Source organism: Equus caballus, chromosome 6, assembly GCF_041296265.1.
Source record: "Equus caballus isolate H_3958 breed thoroughbred chromosome 6, TB-T2T, whole genome shotgun sequence".
NCBI lineage: Eukaryota > Metazoa > Chordata > Mammalia > Perissodactyla > Equidae > Equus > Equus caballus.
The window spans coordinates 62482984-62508616 of record NC_091689.1 but is presented as its reverse complement, the minus strand read 5'-3'; the positions used below and the strand labels follow the sequence as shown (position 1 = coordinate 62508616).

At 35.6% G+C, this 25633-nt stretch overlaps 1 protein-coding gene across 44 annotated transcripts in view; it reads left to right on the top strand.

Moving 5' to 3' along the window:
• Positions 1 to 25633, top strand: part of SOX5 (SRY-box transcription factor 5) — a 949864-nt gene that overhangs the window by 860969 nt on the left and 63262 nt on the right. For all 44 annotated transcript variants that reach the window (XM_070271071.1, XM_070271064.1, XM_070271055.1 and 41 more), the window contains one exon: positions 17375 to 17521. In XM_070271071.1, coding sequence (XP_070127172.1) covers positions 17375 to 17521 — 147 coding nt within the window. The remainder of the gene's footprint in view (positions 1 to 17374; positions 17522 to 25633) is intronic.

The following is a 25633-nucleotide window of genomic DNA, read 5'->3' as shown; positions in this document are numbered from 1 at the left end:
ATAAAATTTGCCATTTTAACCATTTTTAAGCATCCACTTCAGTAGCATTAAGTACATTCACGTTGTTGTATAACTGTCACTACCCGTCTCCAAAACTTTTTCATCATCTCACACTGGAAGTCTATGCCGATTAAAAAATAACACCTGACTTTCCCATCCTCCCAGCCCCTGGTAACTGCTATTCAACTTTCTGTCTCTATGAATTGTCTATTCAAGGTACCTCACGTAAGTCGAATTGTACAATATTGGGCCCTTTGTGTTTGGATTATTCATTTAGCATAATGTCTTCAAAGTTCATCAGTATAGCATATGTCAGAATTTTCTTCCTTTTGAAGACTGAATAATGTTCTACTGTTTGTATAAACCACCTTTTGTTTATCCATTCATCCATTGATATTTAGGTTTTTTTCACCTTTTGGCAGTTGTGAATAATGCTTTGAACATGGGTGTACAAATATCTCTTCCAGTACCTGCTTTCAAGTATTTTGGGTATATACCCAGAAGTGAGATTGCTGGATCATGTGCTAATTCTCTGTTTAATTTTTTGAGAAACTGCCACACTGTTTTCCACAGAGACTGCACTGTTTTACATTTCTACCAGTAATGCACAACGGTTCCAATTTCTCCACATCCTTACCAACATGTGTTATTTTCTGTAGTTTTTATTTTTGTTTTTGATTTTTTTGATAATAGCCACCCTACTGAGTGTGAGGTGGTGTCTCATTGAGGTTTCGGTTTGCATATCCCTAATGATTAGTGATGGTGAGCTTCTTTTCGTGTGCTTGTTGGCCATTTCTGTATCTTCCTTAGAGAAATGGGAGTAAGATCCTTTTTAACAGAACTTCTAGAAATTGATTCCTGGATAATGTTTGCTTTTTCATTGCTCTCACTTTAGGTGGGCCTTTAATTAATATTTGTTGACTGAAAGAAGGATAAAAATAAATGAGTAAAAGAATAAGTACTGTCTCCCATTACCATCCAGAGTATTTGAACCTCGGTAACCAAGAGATTCGCTAGCTGAGGCAGGTTCCTTAACTTTCCTGGGCTACGTTCTCATGGTCTATAAATGGGGACAGTAATAGCTGCCCCTAGTATTGTTGCACAGATTACATACTATGCAAAATATTTTTAAAACAGTGACATATCAACATGAAACTAATGTTTTCTAATAAAAATGTTAGTATTTATAATTATCTAATATGTTTAAGTTTTATAATGGTATTTAAATGTTGATTCTTTGTGTTTCTTTGCTCTTCATATGTTAGGCGTATCCTCTTAAAATAATCTAAAATATTTTTTTAAGTCTAAACATCACAGGAACTAGTTCAATATCTTTCAAGAAATATTTGTTGACTAAATTAAAGAATGAGGAATGAATGCGTATGTGTGTACCCACACGCACACACACACAAACACAACTTTAAGTTGCATTTGACTTATATGGATTAAAAGTTTTACCATGTAGCTTTTCTCATTACTAGCAATGAATCCAAAATATTATGTTGCCTCAAACTCTATTGGATTGATATTTAAAGAGCTGTTAAGTTTCTGGTAAAGTATTGAGTTAAAGGGAAAGAGCATAAGTTGGTTTTTGTTCTTTTTGTTTCATTTGGATGGCTAAAATAATAAACTGTAGACGGTTTTATCTGAATTTTCTGTCTGATTTTTTTCTGGTTAATTCTTTTGCATTAGTAACACTGTATCTCTTACTCTCTGTTAATAAAATAGTAGAAATAATATTTAGTAATTAAGTTGATGAGGCTATGGTGTGGCATTTATAGAGGAATTTGTGAGCCTTTTATTAAAGTTTGTGGAAGTGTGAGATACTAGAAAAGTATAGGATCAATGGTAAGTTGATTTGATGTTGATATACTTTAATGGGTAGATTTTCTCAGTTATATGAGAGGAGACACTACTAAAAAATATGTATTCCCTCTACTAAAGTATTTCACTTTAAATCAAATTGACTTTATCTTCATTTTTTTATGATCCTTTTTCTTTTCAAACTGGCTGAGGTTTGAGGTTGATGTTCACATACTGATTTCAACCAAACGTCAAAGTGTAGGATCAGAAGAGGAATAAGAGATGATCCAAATAAAAAAAAAAAGAGAAATGTTAGATTTTTTTTTTAAGAAGCTAATTTGTCACTTCACTCATTGAGTATGAACTGAATAGACTTCTAACCCTTAAAATACTTTTTTTTCTCTTTTTATTGCCTGGAATCTTAAGAGTTTTATCATTTGCAGTCATAAAATGAAAATATACACCAAACCCTCAAAGGGCAAGTATGAAATTAAATTATATTTGGGCAGCTGTAACCTTTTAAAACGATCAGATTCCAGTTAATGTATTTCTTCCTGTTCCAAGTGCTGCCATGGTGTTTGATGGTGGGAAGCAGTCCAAAGGGCATTGGGAGATAATAAATTCCCTGTAAATTTCACCCCAAGGCATGTCTCGATACACCAAGGCCTCCATTTAGCAAGGCTGACCTAAAACTCTTGTCACATCCAAAGGTCATTTAGGTTGGAGTTGGTGTGTCCCATCTATCTTTCCTTGATGTAAAGAGTGACAGTTGAAACAGGATTGAGCTCATAAACAGTCATCTGAATATGAAAAAGAAGCTAGCTTTGGAGTAGGAGGGGAAAGTGAAGAGAGAGCTACCTTTTACAGTAGGACTGCCGGATGCTGTGCTTTCTGCAAAGTCCAGTGAAGGGCCCACGTGATCATGTAGCTTCTGTTTCAGAGCAACCATTAACTTGAAAGGGGCGTTACTGGATTTGGTTGATTTAGAATCAGATACTCTTTCCCCTCACTTTTATTTATATTTGTTTCCAAAGACTGGGGTAATTTTTAGTAAATATTTTTTAAAAGAATCTCGTATTTCCAACCTCCTTTTACTTTAAAATAGCAATTCTCCTTTCCTCCTTTAAATCTATTCTCTTGAGTTAATGTATCAAATGAACCAACACATGGGAAATGATTAGGAGAAGAGTGGTTTAAAGAAATAAAGCTGAATGTGCTTCTGGAAAACAGTGATTTTTTTTTCTTTTGCCCTCTTCATCGTGTACCTTTTTATTGTGGTAAAATATGGATAACAATAAAATTTATCATTTTAACCATTTTTAAGTGTACTATTCAGTAGCATTAAATCCCTTCCTAATGTTGTATAACTACCACGACTATTTATTTCCAGAACTTTTTAATCATCTCATTTGGAAACTCTGTACCCATTAAATAAAATCTCCCCATTCCCACTTCCCTCAACCCCTGGTAGCTTCCATTCTACTTTCTGTCTCTGAATTTGCCTGTTTTAGCTACCTCATGTAAGTGGAATCATACAATATTTGTCCTTTTGTGTCTGGCTTGTTTCACGTAGTATAATGCTTTCAGGGTTCTTCCATGTTATAGCATGTATCTCTCAGTCATGCACTTTTAAGAGTGACATCAGTTCTTTCAAAAACAATATTCATTTACAAATATTCAGAATCATAGGGCCAGCCTGGTGGCATAGCGGTTAAGTTCATGTGCTCTGCTTCAGCAGCCTGGGGTTTACAGGTTTAGATCCGGGGCACAGACCTACACAGCACTCATCAAGCCATGCTGTGATGGCATCCCACATACAAAATAAAGATTGGCACAGATGTTAGTGCAGTGACAGTCTTCCTCAAACAAAAAGAGGAGGATTGGTAATGGATGTTAGCTCAGGGCCAATCTTCCTCACAAAATAGAAGAAGAAGAATCATAGATGTATAAATTCCCAATCATAATAATCATGAGTAATATATAGTGTCATATGGAGAAATATTAGACAACTACTGGGTAGATGTAGTGAAAGATTAAAATTTTGCAAGTCTTCTTAGGGAAAAACATTAAAATTTCTTTCATTAAGGCAGAGTTCTCTGTTCACTGCTATGTTCTAAGTGACTAGAACAGTGCTTGGCATATAATAGGTGCCCAATAAATAAATATGGAATGAATAGATCAATTTAAGGCAGGGAAGGAGAAGTTACAATTGTTGATTATTTCTCTGGACTACTTCGATGATCTATAAGAACTGTGTCCTGTGCAGTTGAAAAGGAAGCCTGTTGTGATCAGAGGAGCTAATTAAAGTCAAGATGCATTGTAAATGCAAGGTGCTATGCAAGTGTGCTTTTGTAATTTCAATTGATTTAAGAGCGATGTGTGATTTGGGTAGTGCAAATAGCTCATTTTTAATATATCTTACTTATTCTTTTTTAAATGGTCTGGAAAAATCAAGTTTAGTAACTATAAATTAAAGCAAAATATAAAGTTGTTAAAATATGATTAAATTCCTAGTATAAATTATACAGGAAAGAGCAAATATTTAAATAAGGATGAGATTCAGAAGGTTGAAAATTATATATCCAGATTTATTCTAGAATTGATTTTGAATCAGTGTTAAATCATGTACAAAAAAGTGATTAGGTAAATATTATTCCAGCTAAAAGTGGGTTGTAGGTGAACTAAACCCTTCCAATCAATTCTTCCTATTATATCTAGGCTAATCTTGTGGAAATGCAAATCTAATTATGTCATTCGTCGCCTTAAACTGGTATAGTCCCATCTAATTTTCCAAATATCTCTCCCAGCACACTGGAGCCTCACTCGCCTCCTTCCATTGCCCTGTACTTGTCGTGTTCTCCCCCCCACAAGGTTGTCCTGACAATACTTCTTCCTGCTCCGTGTACGCAGTTACATCATCTCATCCTCCTGACCTCCAAGTAATCATATTAATAGGGTCACCTTTCCTGATCTGTCTGACTATATTAGAGCTCTCTCTTACATCCTCCTACTACACCATGAATTGAGAAGAAAACCGACCTGAAATATTTTTTCCTGGCAGTGGCCAAGCGGAAGAAGGAGGATGAAAATGCTGGGAAAATGTCCTCTTGGATATTTCTCACTTCCTTCCTGCCTTACATCGGCAGTAATATAGTGCTTATCAGAAGACCCCAGCCTCTATCAGAAGGACTGTTAGAATTTCCCTCCCTGGGCTTGTCCAACTCTTTGCCCCAAAGCCCCAGACCCTACTACTGTATGAAAATGTCCAGAAAAGAGGCTTATAAGGCATAGTGGTTAAGAGTTATAAGCTCTGTAAAAAGACTTGGTTTTCACCTCAGCTTTGTCTATGTGACTTTGGACAGATGACTTTTACTTTCTCTGTGCTTCAGTGTTCTCCTCCACAAAATAGGAATAATATCGATTTCCTAAGGTTGTTGAGAAAGTTCAGAAACATACAGCATGGACCTGACACACAGTAAAAATCCTATAAACTTTAGCTATTATGATTATTTTTGCCGCTATCATTCTGTGTCCAGATTTTTTCTGAAATTTAGATTAGTTTATCTTGATTTGTGTACTCAAATAACCAACACTAATATTAGTGTGCAATATTTTCTTAATCTTAAAGGGTTACAGGGAAAAAAATAAGGAGGAAATCCATAGGAAGAAGTCTTTTTAATTTTAACCCATCATAGGTGTTGTCTATTATAGTACTAGCAATAAAACAAAACAACAACTAAAGAGAAAGATCTTGAATGGCTGCGTGCTTTCTTCAGGGAGAGTAGAGTTCTGTCACCAATGATTCAAGTCTTTTACTCTTGAAGCCTTAACTCTTGGCCTTGGAAACTGTCATTGACTCACAGCTTAGGGAAAATCCCTGTTTCCACTGGCCAGCAGGTGGGGGAATCCCAAGCAATGGGGGGAGATGAATTCATCCCATAAAGTTTAAGTTTGGAAAGCATTTTCACATAGTAACATCACTACCCATATGGCAAGTTTATGGGGCGCATAATAGAAAGGAGAATTTAAAGGATGCTCAGACTTCTGAAACTACTAGTTGTTTCACCTTTGGCAAGTTATTGAACCACTGTGAGCCTTCATTTTCCCCACTGAACACACATAATTCTTATGGTAATCCCTGCAATAGCATGCAGACTTCTAGCAAAGTGAGTGGCACATCATAGTCACTGACAAATCGTGACTCTTGCACGTCCTCTCCCTATCTGTACCAAGTGTTTTCAAGCATCCAGCAAGTATGCATCCTGGGAGTGAATATGTTTTTATAGTATACAAAATAATATATAGTCTGATTTAATATGAACTAACGCTCAATTTCTTTTTGTACTGAGTTAGAATGCTCACTATTTTTAATGCTTTGAGTACTATTACACCCCTCCCCTATCTATTGGGATAGAGTGAGCAATGATTTCACAATTATGAACTTGGCCAAAAATAAGTGTTTGCTTTAAACGTTTCTGAGAATACTCAGCTTTCCTATATCAAATGATGAATATGTGGTAACAACAGAAATTTTTTCCCCTGGTAAACAAGGATTTCTCTTCTTATTGTTATTTTGAAAGGAATTTCAGCAGTGTTTTTTTTCCCCCCATAAATTAAACGAATTAAAAATATGAGTATAGTCACTGATATATAAAAGATTTGAAGAGCTTTCCAGCCAGCGTCCTCCTTACCTTGCCAAATGGAGATGTATTTACTGGTTGGTGACCTCAGGAATAGATGCGGAGTGTTCATCCTCCCACAGTAATAAACAGCAAGTCTGGAGCGGCATAAAAAGGGTCAATCGAGTAGGTCATACATCATATGGGGAGGCAGATGTTGGAACATATTGTAATGGATTACTGTGCAGTACATGAAGATGGCTTGTGGAGTAGAAAAAACGAGGAGGGAGTGAGAGAAGGAGAGAGCAGCTATCAGTTGGTTTTTTCTTGCATGACTCTTGCAAATATATCTGGTTCTTTAAGGCACTGCTTCAAGTATAAAAGTCAAAATGATTTTTCTGGCTCTGCAGGATTTATTGGTGGGTAATAAAATGAAGAAGGCCTTTTAAAATCCAGTAATTTGAAGTGTTTCTTATTTATATGCTTCAGTATCTGCAATTTGACAGAAACAGCATGAGAGCATCATACCTGTGAAAAAGGTCTTAAGATTTAAGTAATTTCAGATGCATTCTTTAATTTTTAGCAGGATGCCGTCTTCACACCCTCTCCACGCTCCACCTCTCATTGATAGCTCCGTATTCTGTCCAAGTATCACACTGAGTGGAGCTGAATTTGGAATAAAATTATAAAGATTGTCCATGTATTATTAATATTTGGTGAAAATAGCTTTACACAGATCATGGTATAACTGTTGTACATGTATTCACTATAGCTTTTTTAAAACTGCACTATTGACAGACACAATATTGTACTTCTGTATTCCAGCTTTTCCAAGACATATCACCCAGGAGTGAGATAGCTAAGGAGGTCTGGGTCATCACAGCGGTAGTTTCAGCCTTGGATCCCCTGCTAGCCAGCCCCTTATTTCCTCAGGCATATTTTCCAAGGGCTCGCCTGCTTTCTCTGAAGGCGTACATTCCTTTTCTCAAGTAGATAGCATTTATTTTCCCCTGTGGCTTGACCTCCTGCCATCTTGAACTCACCTCTAGATGTCTGCTGACCATCCAGCCTTTTGGAGGCTTTATCCACTCAAGTCATTTCCTTGCATAACCTGTTATTTAAACTCTAATATTCCAAGAGCTCCAAGTTGTTCGTTTTTTAAATTAAGCACCATTGATATACTGGCTACTAGTTATTCTCCATTTGGACAAATCAGTAGTAAGTCTGAGTTTACTTATTCTTTCAGTTTGATACATTTCTTTCTTGCCCTCAAGTTTCCTTAGGAATTGTGTACAAATACAAAAGATCCTGGATCTCCCATGTTGTATGTACTTACCTGAACTTGATCCTCCAAGTGACTCTAGTCCCTCGTTTACCCAGACTGTCACTGCCTCCACTCCTTTGGGAAAAACTCCCAAATTGAAACTCTAGCCTGGAGATTAAGTGAAAACTCTTCCCAAATTCCCCCGGGCACCTTCCCCTAATCATCTTCTCCTATGGTCTGTGGTAGAGCTGGTGAAGCAGCCAGACCCCCAGCCCCCATAACCCCCACCCCACTTCTATGGGTTAACCACCAAGGAAGTTGAGAGAGAACTCTAACCATCTACTCCCTACCCCAAGCCTTTCACCCTTACACAGACTAGACCAAGGGTCTCATTCTTGAGAGTGTACTCTCAGCCCTAACTGTCTGTTCTTCCTTTTTTCCAGCAGTCACCTTAGTGATTAATGAAAGACATCAACTTTCAGAGCTCAGTTTGGCATGCTAGTATTCTTTTATGGGTACAAAGAGCACATAGTCATCATTTATAACTTTCGTTGCACTTCTCTATCAGGATTTTTGAAAATGAAAGAATAAGACACGTATTATTGTGTAAGTATATTAAAAATGTATATGAAATGAAAATGTTTATTTGTATTACTTTTATTGCCATTATATTGCTTATCATTATGAACCTTTTGATAGTAGCTATACACTGCTATTAAACTGGACCCTCACATAGTTTCTCTTATAGATTTTACTCCTTAAGATCAAATTCAGATATTAAGAACTCTTACAACTCAATAATAAGACAGTACAATTATTTAAAAGAACGGAAGATCTAATAGACATTTTACCAAAGAAGACGTATAAATGGTTAAGAAGTACATGAAAAGATGGTTAATGTCATTAGTCATTAGGGAAATAGAAATTAAAACTACAATGAGATACCACTTCACTCCTACCAAAATAGTTACAATAAAAAAGACAGATAATACCAGGTACTGATGATATATAGAAACTGGGACCTTCATACATTGCTAGTGGGAATGTAAATGGTTCAGCCTCATTGGAAAAGTTTAACAGTTTCTTAAAAAAGTAGACATCAACTTAGTATATGACTCAGCAAATCTGATCCTAGGATTTGGATAGCCAAGAGAAATGAAACTACACAAAGATTTGTGCTGGAATGTTCCTAGCAGTATTATTCATAGTAGCCTAAAACTGGAAACAATCCAAGCATCCATCAACTACATAAATGGATAAACAAATGTGATATATCCACGCAAAGGACAACTGTTCAGCAATACAATGGAGTGGACCACTGATACATACTATGACATGGAGGAACTTCAAAAACATGATGCTATGTAACAGAAGCCAGATCTCTTTTCTTCAGTCTCTTCCAACCTTGCCCTAGTAGTGGTGACTACAAAATGGAATAACCTCACATCTGGGTTAGGAGAAGTAGAAGGAACGTGTTCTTTTATTTCAAAAAAATTCCCTCTGTGGCATACAAAAAAATCTTAAATTCTCATAAACATATTTTGTTGGCTGATTTAAAGGGTAACTTTCAGACTTTGCATGTTACGTTCACTCTGCCTTGAATATCCTTCAATTCTAACTTTATCTTACACTTCCTCGAAGACTCCTGTCTAGCCTGGCTGTAGCCCTATCACATAATGGGTCCCACCTTAGCAGCCATTTGCAAGTCTATCACAGCCAAGAAAGCAAGCCCATCTAGGACAAAAGCCATTCATCCTCTCTTGAATGGAGCTAGGGATGGGGAGAGAGAGAGCGCGCAAGCTGTGGGCCCAAACACGGAGCACCAAGGAGATCAAGAATGCAAATTCAAACCTGCCCTCCAGATCATTTGTGTGTGTGTGTGGTAAAATATCTATCATATAAAATTTACCTTTTTAACCATTTTTAAATGTATGGTTCAGTGACATTACGTACATTCACATTGTTGTACAACCATCACCACCATCCATTTCCAGAACTTTTTGTCTTCCCAAATTGAAACTCTGTACCCTTTAAAAAATTACATCAGATTCCCCAGCCCCTCTGTCCCCTGGCAACCACCATTTCTCTGTCTCTATGGATTTCACTACTCTAGGTACCTCACATAAGCAGAATCATACAATATTTGGGCTTTTTTGACTGGCTTATTTCACTTAGCATAATGTCTTCAAGGTTCATGCATGTCAGAGCATGTGTCAGAATTTCTTCCCTTTTTAACACTGAATTAATATTCCACTGTATGTATATGATACTTTATCCATTCCTCTATTGGTGGGCACTTGAGTTGCTTCCACCTTTTGTCTATTATGACTAATGCTGCTATGAAAGTGGGTGTACAAATATCTGTTTCAGACCCCGCTTTCAGTTATTTTGGGTGTAGACCCAGAAATGGAATTGCTGAATCACGTGATAATTCTGTTTCATTTTTTGAGTAATTGCCATACACTATTGCATAGTGGCTGCACCATTTTACATTCCCACCAGCAATGCACAAGGATTCCAGTTTCTCCACATCCTCACTAATATTTGTAATTTTATGGAGTTTTTTGATAATAGTTATCTTAATGAGTGTGAAGTGGTATCTCATTGTGGTTTTCATTTGCATCCAGGTATTTTGAAGTTTCGTTTGTTAAGATGGAAGGATGAAACTTTTTTCTTTTTTTTTAAGGAAGATTATCCCTGAGCTAACATCTGCTGTCAATCCTCCTCTTTTTTTTGCTGAGGAAGACTGGCCCTGAGCTAACATCCATGCCCATCTTCCTCTACTTTGTATGTGGGACGCCTACCACAGCATGGCTTGACAAGTAGTATGTAGGTCCACACCCGGGATTCGAACTGGCGAACCCTGGGCCACTGAAGCAGACTGTGTGAACTTCACTGCTGTGCCCCTGGGCAAGCCCTGAAACATGTTTTATTAAACAGTTCATTAGCTTGATTTCTAAATTATAAATTTTTGTAAATTTGACATGTGAGTTTCTATTTGCCCTTTTGGGATCTAACAAATTTAAGGCCTATCCTATTTTTCTTGCAATATATTTGAATAACATCAAAAATAAAAGCTGACAATGTTAGGAATCGTCCATGTTTAAACTCAAGTTGCTCTGATAATTTTCTGTGAAGAAACATTATGAAAAATAATATGCAAAGCAAATTTATTCACATTGAAACATGCTGATATGTTTTGAGAGATTTTCTCCAGTACATTAGTTGCTCTTTAAACTCCACATTTAAGTTACATTAAGAAGCTGAAATTAAGCTATAAAGATAACACTTATAGAGCCTTGAAATTGCTTTCTGAATTTTTTCCTTACAAATATTATTCCTTGTCCCTTCCCTTCAAAAAACTAACAAATGGTTTTCTTCCACATCATGTCCAACATATACCTTTCAGCTTGGATGTAAACTTTACAAGTACCCATCTACTTATTTTTAAAATCATAATAAATGGCAACGCACACATTTTAAAATCTCTAACCCAAGTAGTTAACATAGTCTATATGTGTTAACTTTCACTGTCAGATTTCATTCCCTGCACTAAAAAAAAAAAAAAATTCATCTGTTATTTCTGTACGTGTATTTGAACTTGAAACTGTTATTAATCAGGGAATTTTTCAGCTCTATAGTGTTCTTTGTGAAAATTTGGGTCTATATGTGTTTGCTTATGTGAGACTTTAGGACTACCTACTACTTATTTCTGGAGAGGGCTTTCTTAATCACCGAAGGTGATAAAGGACTTCAACTTTCCTCCCTATACCCGTCTAGATTTTTGGGGTAAATTAAAACTTCATTTGTCTTATTTGATTAAATATTAAAAATATGTAAAATTCCTTTACAGTTATATCTCTTTTTCCTCTCTTTTAAGTATTGATATTTGATATGAGATTTCATGTGGAGAAAATGGTTCTACTTATAAAGATAATTTTAAACAATTAATTTAGCAAAAATGGTATTAAATGTTTTTCCAGTATGTTAGCAGTCTCCATTCAGATAATGGCAATGTACGGGTTCAAATTTTGTACAGGTACAAAAACAAATCACTGTACAAATTTTCTAGAAAAGTTAGTGTGTTTTACCGTATTGCATTGAGGAAAGACAAATTTTTCAGTTATAAATTTAATTGTTTTTCTTTTTCTTTAAATGCTTTTTGCTCCCAGCTCTCCTAGCTAGTGTGATGAAGTTGGTGACTTGGGGAAGAGAGATGTGGGGAATAAGAAAAAGGGAGGGTAAGCATAGAGAGAGAATGGTGGGCGTGACTTATTTGCTCTGTTTTCGCAGTAAGATATGCCTGTGCCCGTCTCCTAGTCCACGCCTGCAGTAGACGAAGTTAGTTGGGTCAAACCATACGTTGTCTTACGCTACTGGCTCCTGAGTGGTTGCCAGTATGTGGCATCTTCCCTGTCTCAGGCTTTTCTTTTATTCAGATTGTGTGGCACAAAAAAAGGAGATCTGATAATAGCTCCCAGTTCAAATAGACAATTCAGTTTCGAACTAACCAAGAGAAAAGGATCCCAAAGAACAGCTTATATCTTCTAATAGCCATAGCTTCTACTAAATACCTTTTACTCTTAAATACCAAATATTTCAGGTTTAGTAAGGAAATATAGTATAGATACATTTATTAGAAAGAAGGCATTTCTCATTTGTCTTTTCCAAAATATTTAAGAATATCTATACTCTTAAACTCTTGGTTCTATTGTCTTTTTAAAAGATATTAACTTTTTCCTAAGAATTTCCACCCATTTTTTTCTGTTCATAATTTCAAATTCACTTACTTACATTATAATTATGAATACAATGAATACATTATACTATCTTTGGTTCCTGTGCTGATAAGATTGTTAAATTCATTGTTTCTTTGTCCCTTTAAGTAAATGAAATGAATGAATGAATGTGAAGTTTTACCAATATCACTGATAAGCCTTTTTTTCCTAATTCTTCTAATAGTAGAAGCATGCCAATTTCCAGATTAAAAAATTTTTTTTCATGAGTAGTCACTGTCATTATCAGATATATGTTAAATATATATGGGGGATCTGTATTTGTTATAAACAAATGATATTATCTTATGCAGTTCATTTCTGCCTTTATCCAATTCTACTTTTCCTTGGTTCTAGGATTTTCTAATAAAAGCATTGAATAATGGACAGAATCCCTGCCTTCAAGGAGTTTAGTAGTCAGTTAATGGTTTGAGGGAACAAATGGGGATAGATATTTTTGTCAGTGCCTAATGCTTTGAATCCATGTACTCCAGATGGCAGGTACACACTACGCTAGTAGCCAATGGGAGAAGTTGTGTTTTAAGCAGTTTGGGAAAATAACCTATTAGGCAGAAGAGACAGGAATTTATGTCTCAAGGAATTCATGAAATAGTCTACCTTAGAATTTAAATAGGCTGTTGTGTGGAATTTCTCCACCCCTAGCACTGAAAAATACCAATTTAGGATATCCGAGCAAAATGGCCATCTTCATAAGAAGATACAGTTCTATCTGACTGTGGTGTAAAAGCCATGTTGCCCAAGTATGATTGTACTGTTTTTCCCAAAATTAGCAACAATTAATTAGCACAAGTTAAAATATCTTCTTTATCATCCCATCAGGCTTTTTTCGACCCCACGCTGGACCATTCCAGCGCAACAGGAATAATGCCTACTAGTGAACTGTCAGCCCACTGCCTGGTAGTGCTTTGGTACATGTGGTAAATTACAAGAAAAAAATACTGATTAGGCTTGGCTAAGATAAATGCAATTCAAGCTCATGTTGTAGATACAGTACATCATACTCTTAATACTGAAAAAAGTATTTAATGAGCTATCCTTTAGGGGAAGTCCACAATTGAATGGTGAATGATTCTAGAATTTTCCCTATCACAATGCAAAATTATAGGAAAATCTCTTTGACTTAGTTCTTCTTTTTTCAAGAAAGGAAAAAAAATATGTGTCTTGGCTGTGTTATAAAGATAGTGTAATGGGGGCTGGCCCCGTGACCGAGTGGTTAAGTTCACGTGCTCCGCTGCAGGCAGCCCTGTGTTTCATTGGTTCGAATCCTGGGCACGGACATGGCACTGCTCATCAAACCACGCTGAGTCAGCATCCCACATACCACAACTAGAAGGACCCACAACGAAGAATATACAACTATGTACCGGGGGAGCTTTGGAGAGAAAAAGGAAAAAATAAAATCTTAAAAAAAATAAAATAAAATAAAGATAATGTAATGAGTGTATACACAAATGAGAATATGTGATAGATAAATACTTACATATTACATCTGAAATGAAGACTTTGTATAAATTATACTATTCATCCGTTCTGTTTCTTTTCTCTTTTCCCCAGTTAATTGGCAGACGTTTATGTGCCCCTGTGCTATGAACTTGGAATCATTTTTTCCCTTCTTCATCTTCACAACTGTTAGTTCAACTAAAGTCATCATTAAAATTATCACTACTAAATTTCTTTTCCTGAGAAATACTCGCTCTGAGCTAACATCTATTGCCAATACCCCTCTATTTTTTTTTCTTTTTTGCTTGAGGAAGATTAGCCCTGAGCTAACATCTGTACCAATCTTCTTCTATTTTATATATGGGTTGCTGCCACAGCATGGCTGATGAGTGGTAGAGGTCCCCACCCAGGATCTCAACCCGCGAACCTCAGCTGCCAAAGCAGAACACACCAAACTTAACCACTATGCCATGACGCCAGCCCCCTTACTACTAAATTTTTATAACCTCCTAACTGATACTCTTGTCTTATCTTTATTCTAGTTAAAACTATTAATATATGTATTGCTTTCAAACATTCAATGGCTTTCTCTTGCTTGCATATTAAATTTAAACTCCTTTGCCTATATTTCAAGATCTTCTATAGAGTGAACTTAGCCTGCAAACCCAGTACTGTTTTATTCTTCCCAAGGTATGCACTCAGTTAAGTCATTGTCCTTTCTACTTTCTCTTCTCTACCACTCACTGTTCCATACCATCTTCTATAATTCCCTTTGCAACAGCTGGCTCATTCCTGCTCCTGTGCCTTTCTTTAAATTGTTCTCTCTTCCTAGAATGCCACCTACTTTCTTATGCTCAACTTAGCTGCATCTCTCCTGTGAAGATATATCAGAATATACTGACTCATTTCCTTTTTCTCCACAACTTCAGCAGTGGCATACAGTTATAGTATGCTTTATAGTCTCAATGTTTTATGTTTATCAATCTTAACTTCAGGATGAAACTATGTTGATGCATTTTCTGAATCTCCCGCCGTACCTAGCACAATCCACAGCATATAGCAGGAGATCAGGACATATATATTACCTAGTTAGTTTCTTACTTGGTATAATTAATCCATTAGTAAATGTAACTATTACTTTTTTTTTTTCTGCTTTTTCTCCCCAAATCCCCCCAGTACATAGTTGCATATTTTGGTTGTGGATCCTTCTAGGTGTGGCATGTGGGACGCTGTCTCGGCATGGTCTGATGAGCAGTGCCATGTCTGTGCCCAAGATTCGAACTGGTGATACCCTGGGCTGCTGAAGTGGAGTACACAGACTTAACCACTCGACCATGGGGCCAGCCCCTAACTATTCCTTATTGATCAAGCATTCTTTACCATGTGTTTTTTTGAGTGTTTATACACATTATGTGATTTATTTCTCTCAGCAACCCTATAAGGTCAGTTTTATTTATCCCTGAATTTGCAGATTAAAGAATTGTGGTTCAGATTAGTTGCCCAAGGTCACTAGCTCAGAGCTGGGGTTAGAATTGTGGTTTGCCTTACTTTTAACTGTTCCACTAAAAGTAGAAACTATGGTCCTTGAAGGAGCATAAAATGCTGAAAAGACAAAAATGTAGATTTATGGAACAATTTGAGAGAAAAGTGAGAGTTACTTATATATATGTATGTGTATATATATATATATATATATAAACATACTTGTGAACACAGAAGCACCAAGACCCAAGTAATCACTGGATAGATTCCAACCTAATCATATGTGATTGTTTCCTTAAAAAAAAATCATGGTATGAGGTGGGTGTAGGGATCAGGGAAGAGAAAGGGAGTAAGAATGTAATATTTTAAGTAATATAAAGAAAAGAATCCTAATGCTCTGTGGAGTTGTGGGAAATGGATCAATTATGATACTAAAAAAAATTATAAACTCCCAGTCATCTTATTGACATATCCTTTTACTCTTTATGTAATCTAAGACATCAATGAAATCTTATTTTTCTTTCTGATTGAGTCGGATAAGAAACAATATAATTGGTCCAACACACAAAAGTTGGGAGGAGGGACAGTCATTATTGATAGTATAAATATATTTCTCTGGTCGTTCTTTCTTTGTCTGAAATGTATTTTGCATTAGTTGACATAAAAAAAAAGCCATAATTTTTATCAATAATTTTAATGTCCTATTTTCATTTAGACCAAAGTATCTGGAAACTGTGAAAAATATATATGTATTTTTATGTAAATATATGCCTGGCTTCAGTTCTCATGATTTCATTTATAGAGAGACCCTGCTTGTCAGAGTCTCTGACTTATCCTGAGCAGTTTTATCCTGTGAAATTTCTCTTTCAGTGAAAAATCAAGATAATTCAGAAAACTATTTTATAGTACTTTTGCTTGAGAGCTTTTTTCTTTAGTATCATTCTTTTTATTTCAGAAGTTCTAGCTTGCATAGTAAAAGCTATCCATGGAATCTTAAGACAAATGAGAAACAGTTTGTATAATATAAATATATATATGTATATATTTAATAATTGCTTCAGCATCTAGATTTTAAATTTTTTACAAACTGCTAAATGGACATGAAAGAGTATTCATCTAAACGTTTGATGTGGCTATTTGAATGTAAAGCAACCTCCCTGTTTTAGATGCTGTATCTTTGACTATCATTATCAAAGTAAAATTTCCCTTTATTATTAAATTTATTTGTTGAAGAATTTTTTATTGGTTATTTAATAATAATTACTATGTGATGTCTCATTGGAAGAGTGTGTGTTTAGACAGTATTCCTTTAAACCCTAATCCTCAAGATAATTTCAGCTTTGCCTTTATTTCTATATCATGAAGTAAAGTGGACTTCTGGCAGGCATCCAGTTAATTTTTATCAACGTAGGTAGACTGACCAGATAATGTTCTTCAAATACTCTCCTTCAAATACTCTCCATATTCCTTCTCAATAGGCTTTTTGTATTTCTACATAACTAAAGATCAGAAAAAATTTTTACAGGTGCCCATTTCAATAAGTCAAAGAAAGGAGATACACAGGGTTTGAACAAATATAAATAGTAAGAAAATTATTTTGTGTATGAACCTGCATTCTTTTGTAACACAGTCACTAAAATTTAAAATAGAGCAAAAAGAGTTCTTGACCAAATAATGTGAAATACTTTACTTCCATAGACATTGAGAAAGAGTAAATATGGATGACTGTTATTTGCTTTGGGTCCCTGGACATACTGAAGCTGAAATCCCTTATATGTGGTATGTGTCATTTCCCCCCTGAGGAGTCATCAAATTTAAGACGGCAGCTTCCTTTTTAAAATATTCCAGGGCAGTAAGCAAAAATACCCATAGGAAGAATACCACATCTGAAGATAGGTACTTTCTGGGAGGTGTGTTTATTTTATGACTGATAGTCTTTTTTTATCTCTGTCTCTCTTTTTCTTCTGTAGCAGTTATATGCTGCCCAGCTAGCTGCAATGCAGGTGTCTCCAGGAGGAAAGCTCCCAGGCATACCCCAAGGCAACCTTGGTGCTGCTGTATCTCCTACCAGCATTCACACAGACAAGAGCACAAACAGCCCGCCACCCAAAAGCAAGGTACCCTTTTGAAGAAGCTACATGTCTTGCCATTTAGAGTTTTACTTTGCATTCAGTGATATTTATTGAATATCTATTATGTGGCAGTAACTGGGCTAAATTCTGGGTCTTCAAGGAGATAAGAGTCTAGTAGGATCAGTAAAGTGTGCGTGTGTAAATTTACATACATACATTTACTCATTCATTTATTCCACAAATATGCATTGATAGCTGTAGTAGGAAATGTGGTTGATACAAAGGTTTACAAGATAGGTATGCTGTACCCAAGCAACTTACAGTCTTATAAAATAGATACCCATACTCTATGATACAAAGTCCCATAGTTATGGAAAAAGTGTATTGGAAGTTATGAGGACAAAGAAATTACCTTCAGTGAGAGATCCTGTGATGGGTTTCCAAAAGAAGGGGCAACAAATAGAGTTTAAGATATGGGTACAATTAGAGCATACGCAAAATGTTTTATTTAAATATCAACAGCTGTTATAATGTGGTACAGTATAGATATGGTTTAGAGATATCTTACATGAGATTATCGTGTAAAGATATGAAGATAATAATGGTTCCTGAGAGAACATGGAGAAGGGTGGTGGAGTTTCAAATAATTTGTTTCTTGTCTTAGAAGAAGTTAAAAGTAGAAAAATTAATGCGAATTTTTTTGTGTGTTAAGATCTTACTTAAATGGTGATAAATGAATATATTAAACTTCCTGTGGAAGAAGGAAGAAGGATAACCATAAAGTAGTTTTCCCTGAGATTACTCAGGGAAATAGCCATACATGTTTTCTGACTATTAGAAAATTTTAAGTAGAAAACTGACACGGTTAATTTACCCCCAAATAATGTTTTGTCTTTTGCTGAATTACCTAGAAAACTGCTTCTGTTCTCCATTTCATGAATGCCATGTTGAAATGCTGAAAGAGTTACAGGATAAGAATAGTCACAACAGCTGAGAAAAAATACATAGAGAAAAAATTAGGAAGTGTTGAAAGAAAACAAATCCAAGAATTCTTTTTAATCCTTCTCCATTGCCCAGGCAGATGCTTTTCGCAGTTAATATATTAATCCAGAGGGTAAATTGGGAAAGAGAAGGGATCGGTTGGGAAAGTGCCCTCCAACCTCCATCTTCTCAAAACTCCCAAGTCTTTTCCACATTATTAAGAGATAAATACATTTGGATTTATAACTCAACCTAGACAAGGACCTTAGGTGGTGATTCACCAGCAATGTGTGCAAATACGTAGTGCAAAATCTTGTACACACTCCTGTGATGTCAGGAAATATACGTATGCCACTTTATCTCTTTCAGCTTTGTAATAGACCTTGCATGTTCTTTGCTTAATGTATACCCAAGGCCTGGTCTGCTTTTCTTTATAATCACAGCAGAACATACGTATTTAAAACTTGGTAATAATCATAATATTTATTAAATAAGATTTAATTTTAAAGTAGTGATCTTTTGGCATCTCCGTGGACTAGCAGTTTTACTGTTTTATAAGTCCAGGCTAACTTTGAGTAAAATAAAGAGCTTTAGCAGCATAGTCATTGTCACACACAGATAACTGTGTGAGATATTATTGGTTTTTTTTCTTGATTTATTAAGGTGATCTCACCTCATGTTTCATAATGATGCTTTACATTAGGACATTTTGTTTTATGTTTTAGAGTACCTAGTTCATGTGTAAATGACTAATGGGTTTTTTTCTTGCCCCTAGAATAACTTTTTGTCATTAATATCTTCTCCCCAAATCACTTACTCAAATAATCATGAAGCTTTTGATGTTAGCCTCATCCATTTATGCATCTATTTATTTGTTCATTCATTCACTCATGCATTCAAATGTTTATTGAGCAGTTGCTACAATGATGCTTTCTTCAGGAACGATGAACCATGACAAGTTTAGAAGTGACTGAAGGTTTGCTTTGCCAAAATTAGAACAGTACTTTATGAGCTATACGATTGTAGACATTCATAGAACCCCATAGGCTAGGCGCAAAGACTGATTATTTTTGGAATGTTAAAATTCTGTCACATTCTATGGCTTCATATATCTCCATTTATTTAGTAGTAGTGAAAAAGTGGATTGTGTTTCTATAGCTATGATTATACATAATTGAAAAAATATATTTATAGTTTATTTTTAAAGTTCAGTTACTTTTTGAAAAGTAACTCTTGTGATTTCTCTATCATGTAAGGTTTGAGAAAATTGTAGATGTATTTCTTCTCATCTGCAATTATTGTAAAATACATAAACAGTTTATCCAAGAATTAAGTGCCTTTTTTTAAGCAACAATGATTTAATAAAAATATGTCCTTTCTTTGCTCAGTGTCTTCTAGTGTCCTGTCGACAACCACCCTTAGTGTCAGAAAAGATGTCTTAAATGTTGTGTTTTAGCTCAGCAGTAAACTTTAGTGGGTTAAAAATAGCCAGACCAATAAATATCACCACTGTCATTTTAACGAAGAACATGGCCAAAACAATACAACCAGCAGTAAATAGAGAGGACCCATTTCACTACGTGAATTTAGTTTCCTGTAACCTGGAATTGACATTTATACGTAGCATAATAAGCATTTTGGCTTCACAAAGCTATTTTACTTATATATAATAACTATCATTTATTATTATATTTATATTTTTAAGCAATCAATTCTTAGTGTCCTGTAGATATTTTCTATGTGATTTATTGGTGGATTTTCATGTCTCTCTGTAAAATAGACTTATTTTATTAAAGGGCTTTGTGTTGTTTGCATACTTACCTGGCATAAACCAAATGATGGTTTACGTTGAAAGTGCATTTAGTGTTTGGAACAATGGAATCGTAAGTCACATCCAGGTAATGATGTAAGGAAAATGATCTTATTGGCAGCTGTCAAAAATCAACTACGTTCTCTGGATTTAATTGCCTGCCCTCTTCCTGGGTGTGCCTTTGCCTTTGACTCACAACTCTACAGAAGGACACAAACAAAACTTATTTGCAATTTGCAAAAAATGGAAGGGGGGAATCAAAAGGAGGGGCTCCAAAAGACTGTAAAATTGTACAGCATGAGTCCTCTGATGCATGCTGTTTTCAATCTGCTGTGTGCCAGTTGGAGGCTTGGGGAGTGTGTGCGCTCGCAAGAAAGGATAATGCTGAGAAATGATAGAGTGGCTGTGACCTCCAAGCTCAGCCTGGAAATCCAAGACATTGATTTCACTTAGCATTCCTGCTGAGAAATCTGGCGGAGTTCAGTTGTAATAAAAGAACAAGATTCTGTTCTAATGGTAATGGCGTATGACAGACATATCACTTTGTCTGTCCTCAGCACCAGAGAGAGGAGAATTGGAGAAAGGTCACCTGACCTGCCTGTGGTGTTGTACGAGTGCTGTACTGAGCTCTGAACTGCCACCCAGGAACACAATTATTTATAATATTAAATGATAAAGAAACCTTTAGAGGACTCACAGAGAACCTCTAAAGACTGCACACAGGAATTTTGTTCTGTAAATGTGAAAACACAGAAAGGAGTCTGGTCTCTTCAAAATCTGCATTGGAGAACATGAATAGTGTTGCTTGTTGAGTTATATGTCCTTGAACTTATTGTTTATGAACTGTTTTCATTAATTCCTGACATATTGTCATTTCATTGGTTAATTCTCCTTTTTTTTTTTTAATGCCTTGATTTTATTAGGCACAAGCCAAGAAAAGCTTTTTTTCATGGTCTGTTTTGCTGAAGATTGGAAAATTAAGACCGTCAGCAGGTTTTTAAAATTTCTCCGGTGTTACACAAAATCTTTCTTAATACATGTACACTTGTCTCTTTAGCAATTATTTAACTTTTTCTCCCATGGATCCTACTCCAAGACTATTTTTTTCATTGACCAACAAAAGAAAATATATTTAGTTCTTCAGAGATATTCTCATAGCTCATGTGTGTCCTTGCAGCTGCATTTATGACTAAGGACTAGTAAATAATTTTGAATGAAAGTATGAAATCTAGAGCTTTTGTGCACAAGAGATCCTGTTTAAGGGAAATTTTAGAAATAATTCTACTTCTCATATTAAGGAAAATTATTTAGTTAAGATATTGATTAGCAGTATTGGTCCTTGAATCTCATATACAATATTGCTGCTTTGAATATGCTTATTTTCCTTAACAAATGTTTAAATTAATTTGTTTACAGTTTAGTGTATTCAGTGACTTTCATTTTTGTACCACATATTTCTTTCTTTAAATGATTTTCTGCATTATTCATCGTAGTCTTTTAAGAACCCAGGCAGCCTTTGCTTTGTGATAGTAATTAATCTCTTGATAACATTTGTTTTGTAAGAATAAGTTATTTCTTTAAAAGATAATAGAATTAATATTAACCTTAAAATAGTTATCTTGAGAGGAAGACTATTTTTACTCAGTTTCACACACAACTCACACATTTGTTGGTGATGAGGAGGCTTATAACTCCATGTTCTCAAGAAATCCCCATATTTCAAAGATGTGCTAACCATCTGAGCTCCACATTCTAAGTGTTTTGCCTTGGCCAAAGTAGCCACCTCTTGGGAAAATTCTAAGGGCAACTTGTAAATACTATTAAATTTCTCTTGGTATTTGATGAAAACTTATATATTGCCTACAGCAGCCAAGAGTAGTTAGTTTGAAAACCTGATGACAAGAGAGAATTCCTGGGTGCTTTTCTTTTAACCTTGCCACGACCCTAGTCATACTCCTGGTCACAGTTGTGTCTCTATCAATGACAGGCACACAGAGATTGTTCGAATCAATTTTTTTTGTTGTTCTTTTCAAATACTTCTGGCAGTGATGTTCCCATTTGCTCAGCAGTGGCACCTGGGAGTTATGACAAGGAAAAGAACTTTTTTTTTCCAGAAGCCAGAAACAGCCCTAGCTAGCTGACCAGACACAATCCAATTTTTTCAGCTGCAATATCCTTATAAATATTGCTTCAAGTTCAGAAGCAAGAAGTGGAACTGTATTGTTCTCTGATCTTCTTTCACAGGCACAGTAATGGAGATCTTTTCTGATTTGGTAGCCATATACTTCTGTTAGTAATGTTAGAAGGGCCAATGACTTCTATTAGGGTGCCTATTTTTTGCTATAATGGTACCAATCACATAGTTTCATGCTATCAAGTAAGCATCACATCAATACACACTGATCTGCAGGGTAGAATTTTGTAGTTTAATACTCTGAGTCACAGACTGTGCTACACATACTCACAAGATGGCTTAGCAGTATGCTGTGAGTATGAGAAATCAGAGGATAATCATGATTCATCGTAATTGAAAAATTATTTCTAACAGGAGATTTGGGAAACAGAGCCTTTTTGCTAACTTTAAGATAGTGATCTACAATGCCAATTGAGGGGAAAGGCTGAATTAAAAAAATGCACATACAGTGTAACCACAACCAAGTCGAACCACTGCCAATGCTAACTAAAAAGCACCATTTTTAATATTTGACAAAAACATCCTTTCAAGATAAAGCACAAGACATCGAAGTGATTTCTTAAGTTTTAGATGGACTAGTAAGTGCTAAGGCCTCCCCAGGAATGTGGCCATGATGGAAAGGTCGAAAAGCACTGCTCAATATAACTATAACTTCATGTAGTATTTTTCACATTTTATCTGACTATGAAAAGTTTTGAATAGTGCTAATTGCTAGGGATGTAATTTCCAATATGTAAAAAGTTCCTCGCAAACTACTATTTGACTTGTTCTTGGAGATTTTCAGGTCAAGATCTCAAATAAACGTTACTCACCACACAGCGCTAGAACTGGTCTCTAAATAATCCACATGCTTGAATACTATCAATAAAGGAGGAGCTGCCCTCTGTCTATATGTGTAAGATCGGATAAAGTCACTGATCTATCTTGAAACTGTGGGACCTGGTGCTTTTGTAGATTTCATTTCTCCTGAAACTTCAAAATAGAAAGGGATGTTAGCCTCAGCTAATTATAACCACATTCGAATTGGCCACATTCTATTATTCTGCTTTAAACACTGTCTGGCATATCAATTAAATGCTAGGATCTCCCTAATACCTTGCTCTGTACAGCTGCTTTGTGCTTTGTTGAATAGCTGTTGAACACCCCTCTCTCCCCCGTGTTTCAATGTCTGTGAAATAACTGTCTGTGAGCCTTTGAGACGTGATATGGATGTGTCATACTCAAGAGGTGAATTCATTTGAGAAAAATCACCCCATAGGGTTAAACTGTAAATGTGGCCCATTATCATTATCATCACTTCCTGGGTGGGACATATTTACAGTGCATGTAACATAGCCGCCCTGTCATTTTAAATAAAATAGTTTTCTTTTTGTGGTCCCATGTTGCTAAACTGAAATATGTTAAATGAAGTGTTATCAACAGAACCCCTCTGATGAGCCTCCTCCTTTCCTTTTCATCTGTATTCAGTTGACAGGAATCTCAAACAGCTAGGTACTTAAACAGAGGCTTTTCTGAGCACAGTGGTATTAAATATCCAAGTAGGTCATTTGGTGATATATTCTTATGACTCAGGAAGAGGGAGGTTGGCCACATTTGTAACATAAAAGCAATAAATAAATAAATAAATTATAAAACAAAGAGATAGACTAGTTATAATCTTGGCATTAAAAAAAAAAAAGGCAAAATATACCAAGGGATTTAGGTAATGTCCTTTGAATTCAACTGGCCTGGCCTCTGTTCCCCAGTATAGTGGTTTTGTTTTGACAGGAACTTGTCTTGAACACAGCAGCCAGCTCTGATGAGCCATGTCAAAGCTTTTTAATAATGCAAACCATGGGGAAAGCAAGAAGATGCTGGGCACCTGCAGACACAGGAAGATCCACAGAATCACATTTTTAAAGTGAAACTTGCCCTCTACAATAGGTCCAACCCAAAGGAGAGTCACTGTCGGAAAAGCTGTGTGTTTAAGGCATTTTGATTTTAAAACTAGGCAGTTAAAACCTAAATGGAACAGGGAAGAAAAACAGGAACAGTATGAAAGGATGTTCCTGTGTAGGAGAAGTATCTAGTACAACCTCAATGAACGTTGTGTCCAAACGTGATAAGTCATTACTGCGTCAGAGACTGAGAAAGCAAAAGTATACTTCTGTAGTTATCTTTCCTTTTAAGAAATCATTTATAATTTCAGCTTCCTAAAACATTCTTCAAATCAATTAAAATCCTTTTGTTTTCTGTCCTAAATTATTTGAGCTATTGGTTATTGACACCTTTCACCCCTTTAGCCCTCACCTGGAGTGGAACTGGAACTCTTTAGAGAATTGAGAGCTGAAATCATGGAGGACTACCCTAAACCTCAGATTTGATACTCTCGCTTTATTTAATTAAATATATTCTGCTTACACATTCTTTCGTATTCATAAAATAGGAATAATTTTAATGGTCTCTTTCAGATATGCCCCAGCATATAAATTTGTTTTTAAAATTACAACAAATACTAATGTCTTATGCAGGTTGATGGAAAATAGTATGTATGCACATTTATTTGTTATATTTTATCAACACATTTTCTCTAGTGAGAACAAAGCATTCTACTAATATTTTTAAATATTGCACAATGGGGAATAGATGGAAAACAATTCAGTGATTTAAGACATGTAGATACGAGTCAAAAAAATAAAGAAATGTAACATTCTAAGCTGAAGACAGACAAGTTCAAAACCTAAAGTATCCAAAAGTTTCATTTATTTAAGAAAATGTGCCAGACATTTTGTTAGTAGAAATATGGAAGCTTAAGTAGGAAGGAAACCCAGAAAGTATTCGGTCCAGCACGCAATAACCCAGTCACGAGGTCACTTTGCCTCTGCGGAGTCTCCTCCGGGGACAGGGAGCCCACCCCTCCATGAGATGGCATTATTGTATTCAGAGTAACTCATAATATCATGATATTTTTATTTAGATAGAACTGTAATCAACTTTCCAGGATTTCAACTTGTGATTCCACTGACTGACAATTGTATTTGTTAGTACTCTTTCAGTTGCAAGTGATAGAAAACCCAACCCAAACTAGAGTAAACAAAAAGGAAATGTATTCACTCACATTTTTTTTTTAAAGTTATTCTGAATTGTAAGGTGTGGCTTAATCAGTAACTCAAACAATGTCACATGGACTTGA